This window comes from Bombina bombina, chromosome 10 (assembly GCF_027579735.1).
Source record: "Bombina bombina isolate aBomBom1 chromosome 10, aBomBom1.pri, whole genome shotgun sequence".
Taxonomy (NCBI): Eukaryota; Metazoa; Chordata; class Amphibia; order Anura; family Bombinatoridae; genus Bombina; species Bombina bombina.
In genome coordinates, this window is record NC_069508.1 from 94,009,749 (window position 1) to 94,026,692 (window position 16,944).

A 16,944-nucleotide genomic window follows, 5' to 3' on the forward strand; every position below is an offset into this window, starting at 1 on the left:
ATTTCATGCTCAATCTGAATCACGAAAGAAAAATTTTGGTTACAGTGTCCCTTTAAAGTGCCTTGATACAGGTGTGTCTGTGTTCTCATCCTCTATGGAGCGCAAGTGCTCCAAGAACCTCTCTTTTAACGGTCTCTTTGTTTTTCCTGTATATTGTTTGTGGCAAATTTTACATGTGAGAAGATAAACCACATGTGTGGTAGAACAGTTGATATAATGATGTATCTTATAAGTCTTATTGGTAATAGTAGAATTAAATTCCTCTCCTTCCTTAACAAAGTCACATGTTGTACATATTGGGCGTCTACACTTATAAAAACCCTTTCTCTGTTTTAACCAGCAGGATGTTTTTTTGGTTTTTACATCAGATGGAGAAATAAAATTTGCTATCGTCTTACCTCTTCTAGATACAAAATCACAACCTTCTTTGAGAATCTCCTTAAGGATAGGGTCTGAGTACAAAATTGGTATGGAATATTTAATAATATTGCACACCTTAGTGTATTCCATACTGTAAGTTGTAATAAATTTGATCTTGCTATTTTCTGATGTTCTTTTCTGTTTATTCCTATATTTTAGCAAGTCTTGTCTGGGAATTAAATCTACACTAGATTTTGCCTCTTTAAGTAACTTCTCACTGTAGCCTCTATCCCTGAACCTTTGTGTTGCCTCTTTTGACTTCACCTGATATTCATCCTCATTTGTGCAATTTCTTTTAATTCTGGTATATTCCCCCTTAGGGATACCCTTCACAACATGTCTTGGGTGGCATGAATTGTACTTGAGGATGGTGTTCCCAGCTGTAGACTTTCTATATATAGTAGTTTCAACTGTATTTTTGTCTGTGCTTATTAATGTGATATCAAGAAAATTAATTTCTTTATCACTCTGTTCACTGGTAAAGTTTAAGTTGAGGTTGTTATTGTTCAAATATTTACAAAAATCCTCTGCCTCTTGCTGATCTCCCTCAAACACAAACAACAGATCATCTATGTATCTGTAAAACTGGATAATCCTGTCCTTGAAGGGGTTTTTATCTCCAAAAACGTGGGACAGCTCCTACCAACCCATAAAGAGGTTGGCGTATGAGAGGGCAAATTTACCCCCCATGGCTGTCCCACGTTTCTGGAGATAAAAGCTGTTCTGAAACAGAAAAAAATTGTGACTCAAAAGATATTCAATTGCCCTTAATATAAATATTTTGGTAGGATATGCTATTAGATCATACACCCTCTACTGCTTGATACGAGCAATGACTCTAGGAAGGAGAGCAAACGGAGGGAACAGATACGCAATACTGAAGGTCCAAGGCACCACCAGAGCATCTATCAGAGTGGCTTTCGAATCTCTTGATCTAGAACTATACTTTGGAAGCTTGGCGTTTAGCCGCGACACCATCAAATCCAACTCCGGTACCCACCACCTGAGGGCCATCGTTGTAAAAACCTCTGGGTGGAGAGCTCACTCCCCAGAATGAAAGGTCTGCCTGCTCAGAAAATTTGCTTCCCAGTTGTCCACCCCTGGGATGTGGATGGCAGAGAAAAGACAATGTGAGACTCCGCCCACTGGAGAATGCGAGTCACCTCCTTCATAGCTAATGAACTCTGAGTTCCTCCATGGTGGTTGCTGTATGGCGATGTTGGCCGATTGGATCTCATAAACCGGACCAAAGCTAGTTGAGGCTAGGCTGTCAAGGCATTAAAAACTCAACTCTAGGATGTCTATGGGAAGAGAAGACTCCTCTTAAGTCCAAAGACCCTGAGCTTTTACAGAACTCCAAACTGTTCCCCAGCCTGAAAGGCTGGCATCCATGGTCACAAGCACCCAGGATGGTCTCAGGAAGCATGTACCCTGCGACAGATGGTCCTGCGAAAGACACCAAGATAGAGAGTCTCTTGTTAGGGGATCCAGAGCTATTCTCTGCGAGATGTCAGAATGGTCTCCGTTCCATTGTCTGAGCATGCATAACTGTAGGGGTCTCAGATGGAACCGAGCAAAAGGAATGATGTCCATGGAAGCAGCCATCAGACCAATTACTTCCCTTCGAACATAGCATGTTCGCGTCTGCCGCGGACGGCGAACATATGCGATGTTCGGTCCGCCCCCTATTCTTTATCATTGAGTAAACTTTGACCCTGTACCTCACAGTCAGAAGACACATTACAGCCAATCAGCAGCAGACCCTCCCTCCCAGACCCTTCCACCTCCTGGACAGTATCCATTTTAGATTAATTTGGAAGCTGCATTCTTAGTGAGAGGAGGGACAGTGTAGCTGCTGCTGATTTAATAGGGAAATCGATAGCTAGGCTAGTGTATTCAGTGTCCACTACAGTCCTGAAGGACTCATCTGATCTCTGCTGTAAGGACAGCACCCCAAAAAGCCCTTTTTAGGGCTAGAACATCAGTCTGCTTTTTTTTTTTTTTCCTGTGTAATCTAATTGCAGTTGCCTGCCTGCCAGCGTGTGTGTCAGGCTCACAGCGTATACTCTGCCCACTTGCCCAGTGCCACCACTCATATCTGGTGTAACAGTAGTGTACATTTAAAAAAAACAACACTTTTTTGACTGTGAAATAATAGCAGACAGCTGCCAGTACCCAAGATGGCCGCCAATAAAGCAGATGGGGAGGGTTAGAGAGCTGTTTTGGGGGGGATCAGGGAGGTTGGGGGCTAAGGGGGGATGCTACACCACAGCATATGTAAATATGCTAAAAATAAATAAATTTAAAAACCTTTTATTTTAGTACTGGCAGACTTAAGATGGCGGGGACAATTGTGGGGTGGGGGAGGGAAGGGAGCTGTTTGGGAGGGATCAGGGGGTCTGATGTGTCAGGTGGGAGGCTGATCTCTACACTAAAGCTAAAATTAACCCTGCAAGCTCCCTACAAACTACCTAATTAACCCCTTCACTGCTAGCCATAATACACTTGTGATGCGCAGCAGCATTTAGCGGCCTTCTAATTACCAGAAAGCAACGCCAAAGTCATATATGTCTGCTATTTCTGAACAAAGGGGATCCCAGAGAAGCATTAACAACTATTTGTGCCATAATTGCACAAGCTATTTGTAAATAATTTCAGTGAGAAACCTAAAATTGCAAAAAAATTTAAGTTTTTTTAAATTTAAATCGGCAAAACACAACATTGCAGTGAAAATGTATTATGTTGCCTGATATTGATGTAATTCACTTGTGCAAACTGTGCTTTTCTCCCACCCGCAGATGGAGCAGAGGCCTGGAGTGTTTGCTGCAATCACGCTGACATTGTCTGTGTATATTGACCATGTGCCTGAGACACAGATTATATGTGCGTTCTTAGTAGCAGTAATATCTTTGCTTGTATGAGGGAAAGGTGATACTCTGCTAATTGCCTCCGATATTTTTTTTAATCTGTTCCATCCTAGCTTGTTCTTATGAAGGTTCCCCTGAGCTTCTTGTGCTGTATAAACCTACATCTGGGGACAATAGCATTGTCATATGGCTCAAAGCCAGTATATTAATCACTTTGAGATAAAATGTTTAAAGAAACATGAAAACCCTTTTTCTTTCTTTCATGATTTAGATAGAGAATTTGATTTAAAACAACTTTTCATTTTAACGCTATTAGCTAATTTGTTTTGTTCTCTTAACCTTGAAATTTGCCAGAAAATAATCTACTGCTCATTTCAAATTCAAAGTAAGCGCTATTGCATTGTATTTTCATTGTATATTTGTCAATTATTAAATTCTACTGTATTTAGGGGTCCTTTAACCCCTTACCCAAATCCAACGTACATTTTTGTTTAATTTAGCTCTGAAAATTGTGGATTTCTTTTATACAGGTGGTGATAGTACACAATTCATTACCTTTGAGAATTACTCTTCTCTACCACTAGGAGGAGGCAAGGATTCCCAAACCCCAAAAGCCCTATAAAACTCCTCACACATACCTCAGTTTTTACTTTGCCTCCGCTGGAGGTGGTTGAAGAATGAAGATGTGCATTTGATTCTTTAGAGAAAGTGGTTTTCAGTCTTTGTGGCCGAGCTTCCCCTCAGAGTACAGTGCTTGTCAGAGGAATGTATATGGGGTATGGTTTGTGATTCTTTTTTTCATCTCATGGAAAATCTTTCTTAAACCATCCATAATTGGTCATATGGACTGGTATTTTGCCTCCCTCTATGGAATATACTCCTGTTCTATAACCTCTGCTCATATGTTTCAGTACTGGTTTGACTGTCTGCTGCTTAGACACTCAATAACTATATTAAATATGGGCACTATTATTATATATATATATATATATATATATATATATATATATATATATATATATATATATATATATATATATATATATATATAAATATAAGAGTATATAAACAGCGCTATTAAAAACCTATTAAAAAACTAAAAATCATATAGTACTCTGATAAATGAAGAACGAGAGAAACTGCAAACACTTGCCTGGCCAGACTCTGTATTAAAGTTTCTCTCGCTCTTCTACTATATGATTATTAGTTTTTTAATAGGTTTTTATAGTGATTTAATACTGCATATTTGTATGTTGTAAATTTGTATGAAAGTGGGGACAATAGTGCTCTATTTTATCCCAAAAACTTTTATTTGCCCTCCATTGTGCAAATAGTTTTTTAACCTATGTGTTAGGACTATATACAATAGCAACATTTAATACTATTGCTTTTTGAATAGGTATATGCTATATCTTTTTAAATGTTCTAAGATATGATCTGTCAGTAAAATAAAGTTTTGTTTTTTTTCTACACATTGTGTATTTCTAGTTTATATTTGCTGTATACAGCGCTGTTTATGTACTCTCTGACAACCTTTCTTGTTTCTAAAAACAACTGCAGTTCAGCCCTTAATCAAGTGATTAGATACCTAGTATATACTAGTGGCATAAAAATTTTTTTAGTTGATATACATTTCTCAGTGTGTGGCGCTCTCCTTTTTCAACTACAATATATATACTGTGTATATATATATATATATATATATATATTAATATATATGGCCCAGGAACAGAATCTTTTATATTATTCCACCTGCTGTTTTGCGCACATCAGCTTTTTTGATGTGCTTAGTTTGAATTTTGTGCATCAGCCTTTGGGTTTAATACAAGTCGGGGTTGGCACACGTCGGGTTATCGCACAATCCTTTATTTTTACTATAGTTACTTTCACGCTTCAGCTGGTTTATGCATATCTGGTTAGCGCACGTCGGGTTAAATCCCTTATAGCTGTTAGTTTTTTGCACGAGTTTATTTCATACTCATGAGTGTTATCTGCCGTACGAATGTAATGTTAATGTCTCCTGCTTTGTTTTGCAGTTTACATTGTACCTGTGATTATTAAAAAGCTATTTGGAAGGGGGTAAGTGATTTGTATTCCTCAAGAGTTTGTTAAGGGGGTTATAGTGTTTATTGCATTGATTTGTCAAATGCAATAATGGAGCAGACGGATTCTGTGCCTAAATCTACCAGAGAGTTCCCCTAAACACCTTTTTACCATTATTAGCTGTGCTTATTGTAAAAAAGCTGAGGTACCTTCTTCAGATAATTTATTTGACTCATGTTTAGACTTATTAATGCATTCAGACCAACATAATGCTGTTTCTTTAGGTATTAATGCACCTTCTGTTTGTTTATTATAGGAGGATATTAATAATGTATTGAACTCAGGGTATTGCAGTGTTATCTTACCTGGACAACATCTTGGTTCAAGCTCCATCTTTTTCTTTAGCAGAACTCTAAAGGATCAATTTTCCAAACTTTCTTTGATTCCTCTACCAAAGGTAACTTTTTTGGGTTTTCAAATCGATTCAGTCTCCATGAGTCTTTTGCTAACATAGCAGAGAAGGTTAAGATTGATGTTAGCCTGTCTGAACCTTCAGTCTCTCTCTTTCTCCTCTGCTGCTCTATGTATAGGAGTTCTAGGTCTGATTTGCTCGTTTTCACATGAGACCTTTTTAGCTTTGTATGCTTCATCATAGTGCAGAGACTAAACTTAGCTGTCTCAAAATATATTTTTGGATCCCAATACAAATCAGTCTCTGACTTGGTGGCTAGATCATCAGTTTATTATTCAGGGGGATTCTTTTGCTTGTCCTACCTGGACTGTGATTACTTCAGCTGCAAGTTTGGGGAGCTTTTTGGGGGTCCTTGAGAGCACAGGGAGTTTGGGATCCTCGGAAGGCAGGGTTACCTATAAATGTTCTAGAACTACGTGCAATTTTCATGGCTCTTCAAGCTTGGCCTCTGTTGGAAAGAGAATCTCTTTTGGCTATCTCTTCTGCTAGAAGAGTTTCAGTGTAATCTGTTCCTTTTTGTAATCCTCCTTATATGATTTTTATCAGGATAAGACAGTTTTACGGACTACTTTTGTCTTTTTGCCTAAGGTTGTTTCTTCAGACAACTTTAGCAGAGAGATTGTTGTTCCTTCTTTGTGTCCTAATCCCAAGAATGCTTCAGAGAGATCTTTGCATACTTTGTATGTTGTTAGGGCATTGAAATAATACATTGATGTTACTAAGAACTTTAGACAAACTTCTAGTTTGTTCATTCACTTTTCTGGTAATAGGAAAGGTCAGAAAGTTGCTGCTGTTTCTTTGGCCTCTTGGATGAAACTTTTGATTCACAAAGCTTACTTGGAAGCAGGTGAGCCTCCATCGCAGTGGATAACTACTACATTCTACTAGGATGTTGCCACTTCTTGGGCCTTCAAGAATGAGGCTTCAGTTGACTAGATTTGTAAGGCAGCTACTTGGTCTTCTTTGCATATTTTTACAAAATTCTACCAGTTTGATGTTTTTGCTTCGTCGGAAGCAGCCTTTGGTAGGAAGGTTCTTTAGGCAGTTGTCTCAGTTTAATTTTTTTGGTCTGTTTGATTTATTTTAAGTGCATTTCTCAGTGAAAAAATATATTTTTTAAAATCCCTTACTTTATTTTATTACTCGTGGACTCCACAGCTTGGGAATTAGTTCCAAGAAGTAATGGATTGTGGACTCTTACCACCTGTATGAAAGAAAACGTAATTTATGCTTACCTAATAAATTAATTTTTTTCATGGTGGCGAGAGTCCATGAGACCCCACCCTTATGTTTATTTAAGAATATCTTTTTCCCCTGATTCTTTTATAGCTCTTATTCCTTTTTCTTACCTCACTTTGCTTGGCTATACATTAGACTGAGGGGACAGTCTACTCCAGGGGACTTTAGAATATTAAAAGGACAGTCTACTCTAGAATTGTTATTGTTTAAAAATATATATAATCCCTTTATTAAACATTCCCCAGTTTTACATAACTAGGACTGTTATATTAATACACTTTTTACCTCTGTGATTAACTGGTATCTAAGCCTCTGCAGACTACCCCCTTATTTCAGTTCTTTTGACAGACTTGCATTTTAGCCAATCAGTGCTGACTCATAAATAACTCCATAGGAATGAGCACAATGTTATCTATATGGCACACATGCACTAGCACCATCTAGCTGTAAAAAACTGTCAAAATGCACTGAGATCAGAGAAGGGCTTAGAAATTAGCATATGAGCCTACCTAGGTTTTTAGGTTTAGCTTTCAACAAAGAATACCAAGAAAACAAAGCAAATTTGATGATAAAAGTAAATTGGAAAGTTGTTTAAAATTGCATGCCCTATCTGAATTATGAAAGTTTAATTTGTACATTATTGTGAAATGATATCTGTTGGGAATATGTTATTTATATTACTAAATGTGTTGGGGTATGTGAGAGGTAGAAGAAACAGCTTTCAAAATATAAAATAAAATAAAAACTGCCTTACATAGATGGAGTATTCTGCCTAACAAATTTGAAAAATTACTAGTTACGACTGGTAGGAATTACAGTTGATTATGCCTGGTATATATTGTTATATGTATGTTTTTAGCATTAGTACATGAGAAGTTGTCATTTAACAGTGATGATAGTGACAGCTAATATTTTCATTATTTAATTTAATAAATGGCTTCAAATGCTACAACAAAAACGCTCATCCTTTTTATTTTGAGTAAGTTTTGTGTCATCCAGGAAGTGTCCCTTTTTCCCCTTAGATATGGTCACCCTACTTTATACTAATGACCTTGGCTAGCCTTTTTGTCTGCAAAGCCAGATTGGCTCCTCCAAATAAAGCAACCGGTGGGTGGAGTTTGGCTGCTGAAAAACAGTTGCAGCAAACAAGACATTCATTTGTTTTAAGGTGTCAGAAATGTATTGCAATTTAAAGGTTCTTATTGTCCCTTTAACTGTAAACTTTATGTGAATTATGGGAGCTTAAAATGTGTGTTTAAAAGGATATGAAACCCAAATATTTTCTTTTGTGATTCAGACAGAGCAAACCATTTTAAAATAGTTTCCAATTTACTTATTTTGTCAAATTTGCCTTGTTCCCATGATATTCTGTGTTAAAGAGAAACCTAGGTAGCATCTGGAGCACTACATTGAAAACTTCTGCGATATAGCACTCTAGCAAAGGACTGGCTCCTGAGCTTTACATCCCTGCTTTTCAACAAAAGATAGCAAGAGAGCAAAGAAAAAAATGATAATAGAAGTAAATTATAAAGCTGTTTAAAATTGCCTGCTCTATCTGAATCATGAAAGAAGAAAAAAAAAATGGGTTTCATATCCCTTTAATATATTAGAAATTTTAAACAGTGTATTACTTCTGAAATAATTTAGTTTTAAGATGAATTACAAGTAAAAAAAAACTAAAAGCTGCTGCTTAAAGGGACATGAAACCCACATTTTTTTCTTTCATGATTTAGAAAGAGAATGCAATTTTAAACATATTTCTAATTTACTTCTATTATCTCATTTGTTTTATTCTCTTGATATTCTTTGCTGAAAAGCATATCTAGATATGCTCAGTGGCTGCTGATTGGTTGCTGCACATAGAAGCCTCATGTGATTGGCTCACCCATGTGCATTGCTTTTTCTTCAACTAAGGATAACTAAAAAATGAAGCAAAATAAGTAATAGATGTAAATTGTAATGTTGTTTAAATTTGTATTCTTTATCTGAATCATGAAAGAAAGATTTTGGGTTTAGTGGCCCTTTAAGCCATTCATCACTTGTCTGTCATTATTTACATTGTTCAGAATTGTATATTATGATTTTTCAAAAAAACAGGTTGAGCAACATACACAGCCTAATAAAACAAGTTCTATATGAAAGGATAAATCCGCACCTTAACACTGTGTACAAGGAGCGTGCTGCTGTATTCTAGATATCTGTCTTCAGTGCATGACTATTAGTTTCAAGGGCAGGTGCAATGCCTAATCCAACATGCGTGTAATTAATGTTGAAATATAACTTATATAACATCTTATTGTATTAGAGAGTTTACAATATATGAGTATTATGGGGTGGGTGCAAGGGCAAGTAATTTCATGCAGTGATTCTGAGGTTTTCCCTAATATTCATTAAAGAAACAGGTAAAGTCAAAATTAAACTTTGCATTTTTAAACAACTTTCCAATTTACTTATATTATTACATTTGCTTTGTTCTTTAGGTATCCTTTGCTGATGTGTAAATCTAGGCAAGCTGAAAGGAGCTTGGGAGTCTATGGCAGCAGTATTTTCGGCAATGTATAATGTTACTATAACCCCTTAATGACAACTGACGTACCAGGTACGTCCTGCAAAAACTAGCAGTTAGTGACAATGGACGTACCTGGTACGTCAGTTGTTTAAGAGAGTGCTGGAAGCGATCGCAATTGCTTCCAGCAGCTCTCAGGGTATTGCAGTGATGCCTCGATATGGAGGCATCCTGCAATACCTTTTAACAAGCCTCCGATGCAGAGAGAGCCACTCTGTGGCCCGCTCTGCACCGGTATCAATGGTGCAGTGTTCCGGGGGGAAGGGAAGCAAAGAGGCGGCAGCGTGCGGGCGCGCGCGTGCACGTGGGGCCGCGCGCGTGCGCGCATATTAGCCACTGACACCAATGAAAAAAAAAAAAGTTCAAAACATAAAAAAAAAAAATATATATAAAAGGATCTGGGGGGGGGGGGGGGGGTTTTGGGGGTATTGAGGGGGGGGGGCTGCTACACTACAGAAAAGTTTATAAATATTTTTGGGGGCAAAATTTATAAATATTTTTGGGGGCAAATTGGGTACTGGCAGACAGCTGCCAGTACCCAAGATGGCGGCAATTAAGTAGCAGGGAGGGTTATAGAGCTGTTTGGTGGGGGATCAGGGAGGTTGGGGGCTAAGGCAGGGCTCCATTACAGCAGAATACATTTTTTTTAAAAATAAAATAAAAAAAAACTCCTTTTATTTAGTACTGGCAGACTTTCTGCCAGTACTTAAGATGGCGGGGACAATTGTGGGGTGGGGGAGGGAAGAGAGCTGTTTGGGAGGGATCAGGGGGTGGGATGTGTCAGGTGGAGGCTGATCTCTACACTAAAGCTAAAATTAACCCTGCCAGCGCCCTACAAGCTACCTAATTAACTCCTTCACTGCTGGGCATAATTCACGTGTTGTGCGCAGCAGCATTTAGCGGCCTTCTAATTAACAAAAAGCAACGCCAAAGCCATATATGTCTGCTATTTCTGAACAAAGGGGATCCCAGAGAAGCTTTTACAACCATTTGTGCCATAATTGCACAAACTGTTTGTAAATAATTTCAGTGAGAAACCTAAAATTGTGAAAAATTTAAAGGTTTTTTTTATTTGCTCGCATTTGGCGGTGAAATGGTGGCATGAAATATACCAAAATTGGCCTAGATCAATACTTGGAGTTGTCTACTACACTAAACTAAAGCTAAAATTAACACTACAAGCTCCCTACAAGCTCCCTAATTAACCCCTTCACTCCTGGACATAAAACACGTGTGGTGCGCAGCGGCATTTAGCGGCCTTCTAATTACCAAAACGCAACCACAAAGCCATATAAGTCTGTTATTTCTGAAAAAGGGGATCCCAGAGAAGAATTTACAACCATTTGTGCCATAATTGCAGAAGCTGTTTATAAATAATTTCAGTGGGAAACCTAAAGTTTGTGACAAAATTTGTGAAAAAGTGAACTTTTTTTTTTTTATCGCATTTGGCGGTGAAATGGTGGCATGAAATATACCAAAATGGGCCTAGATCAATACTTTGGGATGTCTTCTAAAACAAAATATATACATGTCAAGGGATATTCAGGTATTCCTGACAGATATCAGGGTTCCAAAGTAACTAGCGCTAATTTTGAAAAAAAAGTGGTTTGGAAATAGTAAAGTGCTACTTGTATTTATTGCCCCATAAATTGCAAAAAAAGCAAAGAACGTGCAAACATTGGGTATTTCTAAACTCAGGACAAAATTTATAAACTATTTAGCATGGTTTTTTTTGGTGATTGTAGATGTGTAACAGATTTTGGGGGTCAAAGTTAGAAAAAGTGTGTTTTTTTCCATTTTTTCCTCATATTTTATCATTTTTTTTTAGTAAATTATAAGATATGATGAAAATAATGGTACCTTTAGAAAGTCCATTTAATGGCGAGAAAAACGGTATATAATATGTGTGGGTACAGTAAACGAGTAGAGGAAAATTACAGCTAAACACAAACACTGCAGAAATGTAAAAATAGCCATTGTCATTAAGGGTAAGAAAATTGAAAAATGGTCCGGTCATTAAGGGGTTAAATTCACTTCTGTTTACATTTTTTGCTTTGTATCTTTTCTTGAAAGAGAATGTGTACAGATCCTACACTACTGGATACTTAAAGGGACACTAACCCCAATTTTTTCTTTCTTTCATGATTCAGATAGAGCATGCAAATTTAAGCAACTTTCTAATTTACTCCTATTATCAATTTTTCTTTGTTCTCTTGCTATCTTTATTTAAAATCAAAATTTTTGGGTTCAGTGTCCCTTTAAGTGCTTTAAGGACTGACTGCTTATTGGCTGATAACCAAAACTCCCACAGCTTAATTGGTAGACAGTAACATGCTACTCAAACATAAGCATTTTTACCCAGTACAGGAACATTTATTTACAAATCTAAACAAAAAAACTAACAAAAAGAAAAGTAAAAATTTGAAAATGCTTCCATTTAAAGGAAATGCATTAAATGAATTGCTTCAATGCTATGGAACTATTTGGAAGCATAGAAATATAAATGAACCCACACGCTGGAGTTTGCTTCTTTTATTACTTTAAAGGGACATGAAACCCAAATTTTTTCTTTCGTGATTTAGAAAGAGCATGTCATTTTAAACAACTTTCTAATTTACTTCTATTATCTAATTTGTTTCATTCTCTTGATATCACTTGCTGAAAAGCATATCTAGATATGCTCAGTAGCTGCTGATTGGTTGCTGCACATAGAGGCCTTGTGTGATTGGCTCACACATGTGCATTGCTATTTCTTCAACAAAGGATATCTAAAGAACTGAGCAAATTAGATAATAGAAGTAAATTGGAAAGTTGTTTAAAATTACATGCCCTATCTGAATCATGAAAGTTTAATTTTGACTAGACTGCCCCTATAAGTTGGCAGCCCTTTTACACAAAAACCTCTCTGTCGTTTTCCAAGTGATTGTATTTTCCTGACATAGCTTGTTCCAACATGTCTGAGCTAAGTCAGTAGCGGGTGTTGTCTCTCAGAGTGAATATGATGGAAAAAACAGTTTATTTTAATGGCATGTGTTACAGTGTCATGTGTTTAAAGCGTTTACTTAGACATTACAATAGACATTGTACATATTTGTATTTCAATGCTTTATGCATATGTTTTTAACCCCTTGTATGCTGACAGCTCAGAGCCGTCGCTAGTACTCGACCACATTTTTTTAGCAATTTGGGGGGCTCCTACCGACTCCCACCCCCCGGCGATCGGGCCTGTATGGTGACAGGCATCGCCGGGGCTTCACGTTACGCGTAATGACATGATGATGTCACCGCACAACTTTATTTAAAGGGACAGTCAAGTCCAAAAAAAAACGTTTCATGATTTAAATAGGGCATGCAATTTTAAACAACTTCCCGAATTAACTTTTATCACCAATTCCTGCTTTGTTCTCTGTGGTATTCTGTAGTTGAAAGCTAAACACTAGGAGGTTCATATGCTATTTTCTTGAGACCTTGAAGACTGCCTCTAATCTGAATACATTTTTGACCACTAGAGGGCATTAGTTCACATGTTTCTTATAGGATAACATTGAGCTCATGCACGTAAAGGTGACCTAGGAGTGAGCACTGATTGGCTAAACTGCAAGTCTGTCAAAAGAACTGAAATAAGGGGAGCAGTCAGCAGAGCTTAGGATACAAGATAATTACAGAGGTAAAACGTGTATTATTATAACTGTGTTGGATATGCAAAACTGGGGAATGGGTAATAAAGGGATTATCTTTCTTTTTAAACAACAAAAATTCTGGTGTTTACTGTCCCTTAAATGTACAATACAAAGTATAGGGAAAGGGGGCATGCTGCTTAGAAGCCTTATCTCAGGCATATAAGCAGCTACAGACCCTCAAGACCCACCGATGGAAAGGTTAATCCGCCTAACCTTTTCAACGTTTTAAGTATTGAGGATCTGGGGGGGAAGAAAAGGTAAAAAAAATTTTAAATAGGAAAAAACAGAAAAAAAATGGAAATCCAGCTTAGCACTCAAAGGTAAAGGGACCGAAATCTAACATTTTTCTTTCATGATTCAGATAGGAGCAAACACTTTTTAAACAACTTTCTAATGAACAATTATTATCAAACTTTCTTTGTTCTCTTGTATGTTTTGTTGAAGAGCAGGGACATAAGCTCAGAAGCCAAGCCCATGTCTGGATCACTATATGGCAGCAGTTTGCAAGTATTTTAACCACATCGCAAGAGCACTAGATGGGGCAGCACATGTTTCCTGCCATGTAGTGCTCATTAAACCTACCTAGGTATCTCTTCAACAAAGAGTACCATGGAACAAAGCAAATTTGATAATAGAAATGTTTTAAAAATTTGCATGCTCTGTCTGAATTACGAAAGAAAAGGTTTGGGTTTTCATACTCCTTTTAAAAGGGACATTGAACCCAATTTTTTTCTTTCATGATTCAGATAGAGCATGCAATTTTAAGCAACCTTTCTAATTTACTCCTATTATTAGGTTTCTTGCGTTCTCTTGGTATCTTTATTTGAAAAGCAGGAATATAAGCTTATGAGCTGGCCCATCTTTAGTTCAGCACCTGGATAGCGCTTGCCGATTGGTGACTAAAAGGTAGCCACCAATCAGCAAGCGCTACACAGGCTCCATAACCTTACATTCCTGTTTTTCAAAATAAAGATACCAAGAGGCACAAAGAAAAAATGATAATAGGAGTAAATAGAAAGTTGCTTTATTGGAATCATGAAATAAAAAAACTTGGGTTCAGCATCCCTTTAAGTAACTGAAATTTTCAACATTCGAGAATTAGCAATTGATATGCTTTTTTTTGTTTTAGCTCATTAGGATGCGTTTGTGGTTTGCTGGACACCTGGGATGGGTGGTCTTGCTTCTTGATGGCCTGAATTGCACTAACTGTGGGTTGCAACATGTAAAACGGTGGTTTCTTCTGCTTGCCCTGATGAACTCTGTCCATGAATCCAATCATTTTACTCCTACAAGGATGAGGAGATGTGGAGGACTTTCAAGAAGATGATTTGTTGTTTTCTTATACACTGGTCATGATCACCGATCTTCAAGGAATTCCGTCAACAGTGACTAGCACAAGAAGTAACGACACCTCCAGTCATTATCTAGAGAACTCAGTAGCCAAATGCCCATTAACCAATGGCATATAAGTTGAAAGTTGTTGAATTTTACATAGTGAAAAGTTTTATTATTATATTTTTAATCTGTATTTTACATTTTTCTGCACTGTCAAGAAATAAAATGGGATAAAAAAAATGAATTAAAAATATCTGGCCATACTATACAATATGATCAGATGAAAAAAGGCATTAAAGAAAACATTATTGTTGCCCAAGGTGTCAATAATTTAGCAGCCTGCTCAGTTAAATCTTCACAAAAATACTAGACTCTCAAATGTCCAGTTCTTTTAAAGCCCCCGAGCGTTCGCTAAATTTAAAGGCCCAAACGCATTACAAATATGGAGCAGATAGAAGCGAGGGATAGTCAAGGGATCAAATAATTTTTGTTTACGTTTGTTAATGTCAGCCAGAGGAGGTAAAATTTATTTTATTTTTTATGTTTACTGGCAGCCAAGGGGTAAAATGACTGTTTATTTGTCAATAATATACATGTTGGGATTAAGAGTGGGGGCTAATGTTGAGCTTTTGGTGGTGGTGGGGGGGTGCATTGTATTCAAGGACAGATTGTCCAGTATTTTTGGGGATATTGAAAGCTACTGGGCATTTTTTCCCCACAGGAGAAGACATTAGCTTGGTTTTTCTTTACTAAAAGTCCATTGCTCTGTTGCTTTGTTCTTTTTGAGACACTAAGTGGCACTTTTTATTGCGTCTCTAAATCCAAGTTAAAGAGACATAAAAGTAATATTTATATTTACATAAGATGTATCATAAATTAAGAATTGCATTTCAAAACGTCTTCATAAAAACATGACTGTTTAACAAGCATATAAAACTGTACTTTTGTTAATAAAAAATGCAGTTTGCTACCAGGTATACAGCCTTGAAAAGTCCCTAGAGAATTTTGCTGTGGTCAGTTAGGTTAGGATAAATATAATAAGCTCCTTCTCTGATCTAAAAAGTCAATGTGTGGCGTGTTGCAGGTGTTGAAGGAATAGTCCTAATCAAAATTAAACGTTTCAAGAGTCAGATAGAGCAAGTAATTTTAAACACCTTTCTAATTTTACTCCTACTATCAATTTTTTCTTTGTTCTGTTGGTATCTTTATTTGAAAAAAGCAAGAATGTAAGCATAGGAGCCCGCCCCATTTTTGGTTCAGAGCCTGCAGTAGCACTTTCTATCGGTGGCCTAAAATGTAGCCCCAGGTTCTGAACCAAAAAATGGGCCGGCTCTTAAGCTTACATTCAAATAAAGATACTAAGAGAACGAAGAAAAAATGATAATATGACTAAATTTAGAAAGTTGCTTAAAATGCTATGCTCTATCTGCATCATGAAAGTTTAATTTTGACTAGACTGTTCCTTTAATAAAACCTTTAGAAAAACTGCAGTATGCAATGGAACACTTCATATGAAAGAGTGTCTTTAATTGGCTGTTCAGAATAAAAATTTAAATATAAAAGAATAACTGAGTTCTGGCAGGTTTTGGAAAGTGCTATCATTTCAACACACATGGGGCTTACTTTTTTCATTACTCAGATAGAGAATACAATTTTTTTAAAAGTTTCCAATGTACTTCTAGTATCAGATTTGCTTAAGTCTCATATTATTATTTGTTGAATAGATACCTAGGTAGGTAGCGTGCACATGCCACGTGAACACTCCTGATCTTAAATCCCTGTTTTATAACAAAGGATACCAAGAAAATGAAGAACATTTGATAATAGAAGTGAATTGGAAAGTTATTTAAAAGTGTATGTTCTATCTGAGCCATGAAAGTTTTTTTTGGGGGGGGGTTGTTGTCCCTTTAATACATACAGTGACTTTCTAATACCCTTTTAGCATTATAAGTAGACAAAGGCAGGTAGTTGGGGTGGAACACGGTAACTAAAATTATTTTTCCCTTATTTAAAACATGCCCTTAACAGACTTTCAATATTAAAGCATTTTAATCATTTTAAATTGGCATTACATGTGCCCTCAAATTGATTTACTCAAACCCATAGTTGCCAACATTTAAACGAAAAATCCAGGGACACTTTGCAGCAGAGCAAGCAAGTGGGTTACTGGAGTATTGCCGACCTACTGTTCAACTGCTCCGCCCACTCAGTTCTGTAATCAAAACACACCCATTTGACAGTAATAGTATAATTTAGACTTATCCATAGTTTATTATACAGATTTACAGCATCAAGCTCTTCCACTACCCAGTCCCTGGAACA

The 16,944-nt window shown here is 36.9% G+C and overlaps 1 protein-coding gene across 1 annotated transcript in view; it reads left to right on the top strand.

Annotated features, from left to right (window-relative positions):
• LPAR3 (lysophosphatidic acid receptor 3) overlaps positions 1–14,873 on the top strand; it is a 193,458-nt gene extending 178,585 nt beyond the window's left edge. Inside the window, 4 exon segments of the mRNA XM_053693241.1 lie at positions 14,417–14,457; positions 14,459–14,557; positions 14,560–14,656; positions 14,659–14,873. Of these exon segments, the coding sequence (XP_053549216.1) occupies positions 14,417–14,457; positions 14,459–14,557; positions 14,560–14,656; positions 14,659–14,756 (335 nt within the window). The 3' untranslated portion in view covers positions 14,757–14,873.
• The last annotated feature ends 2,071 nt before the right edge of the window (positions 14,874–16,944 follow it).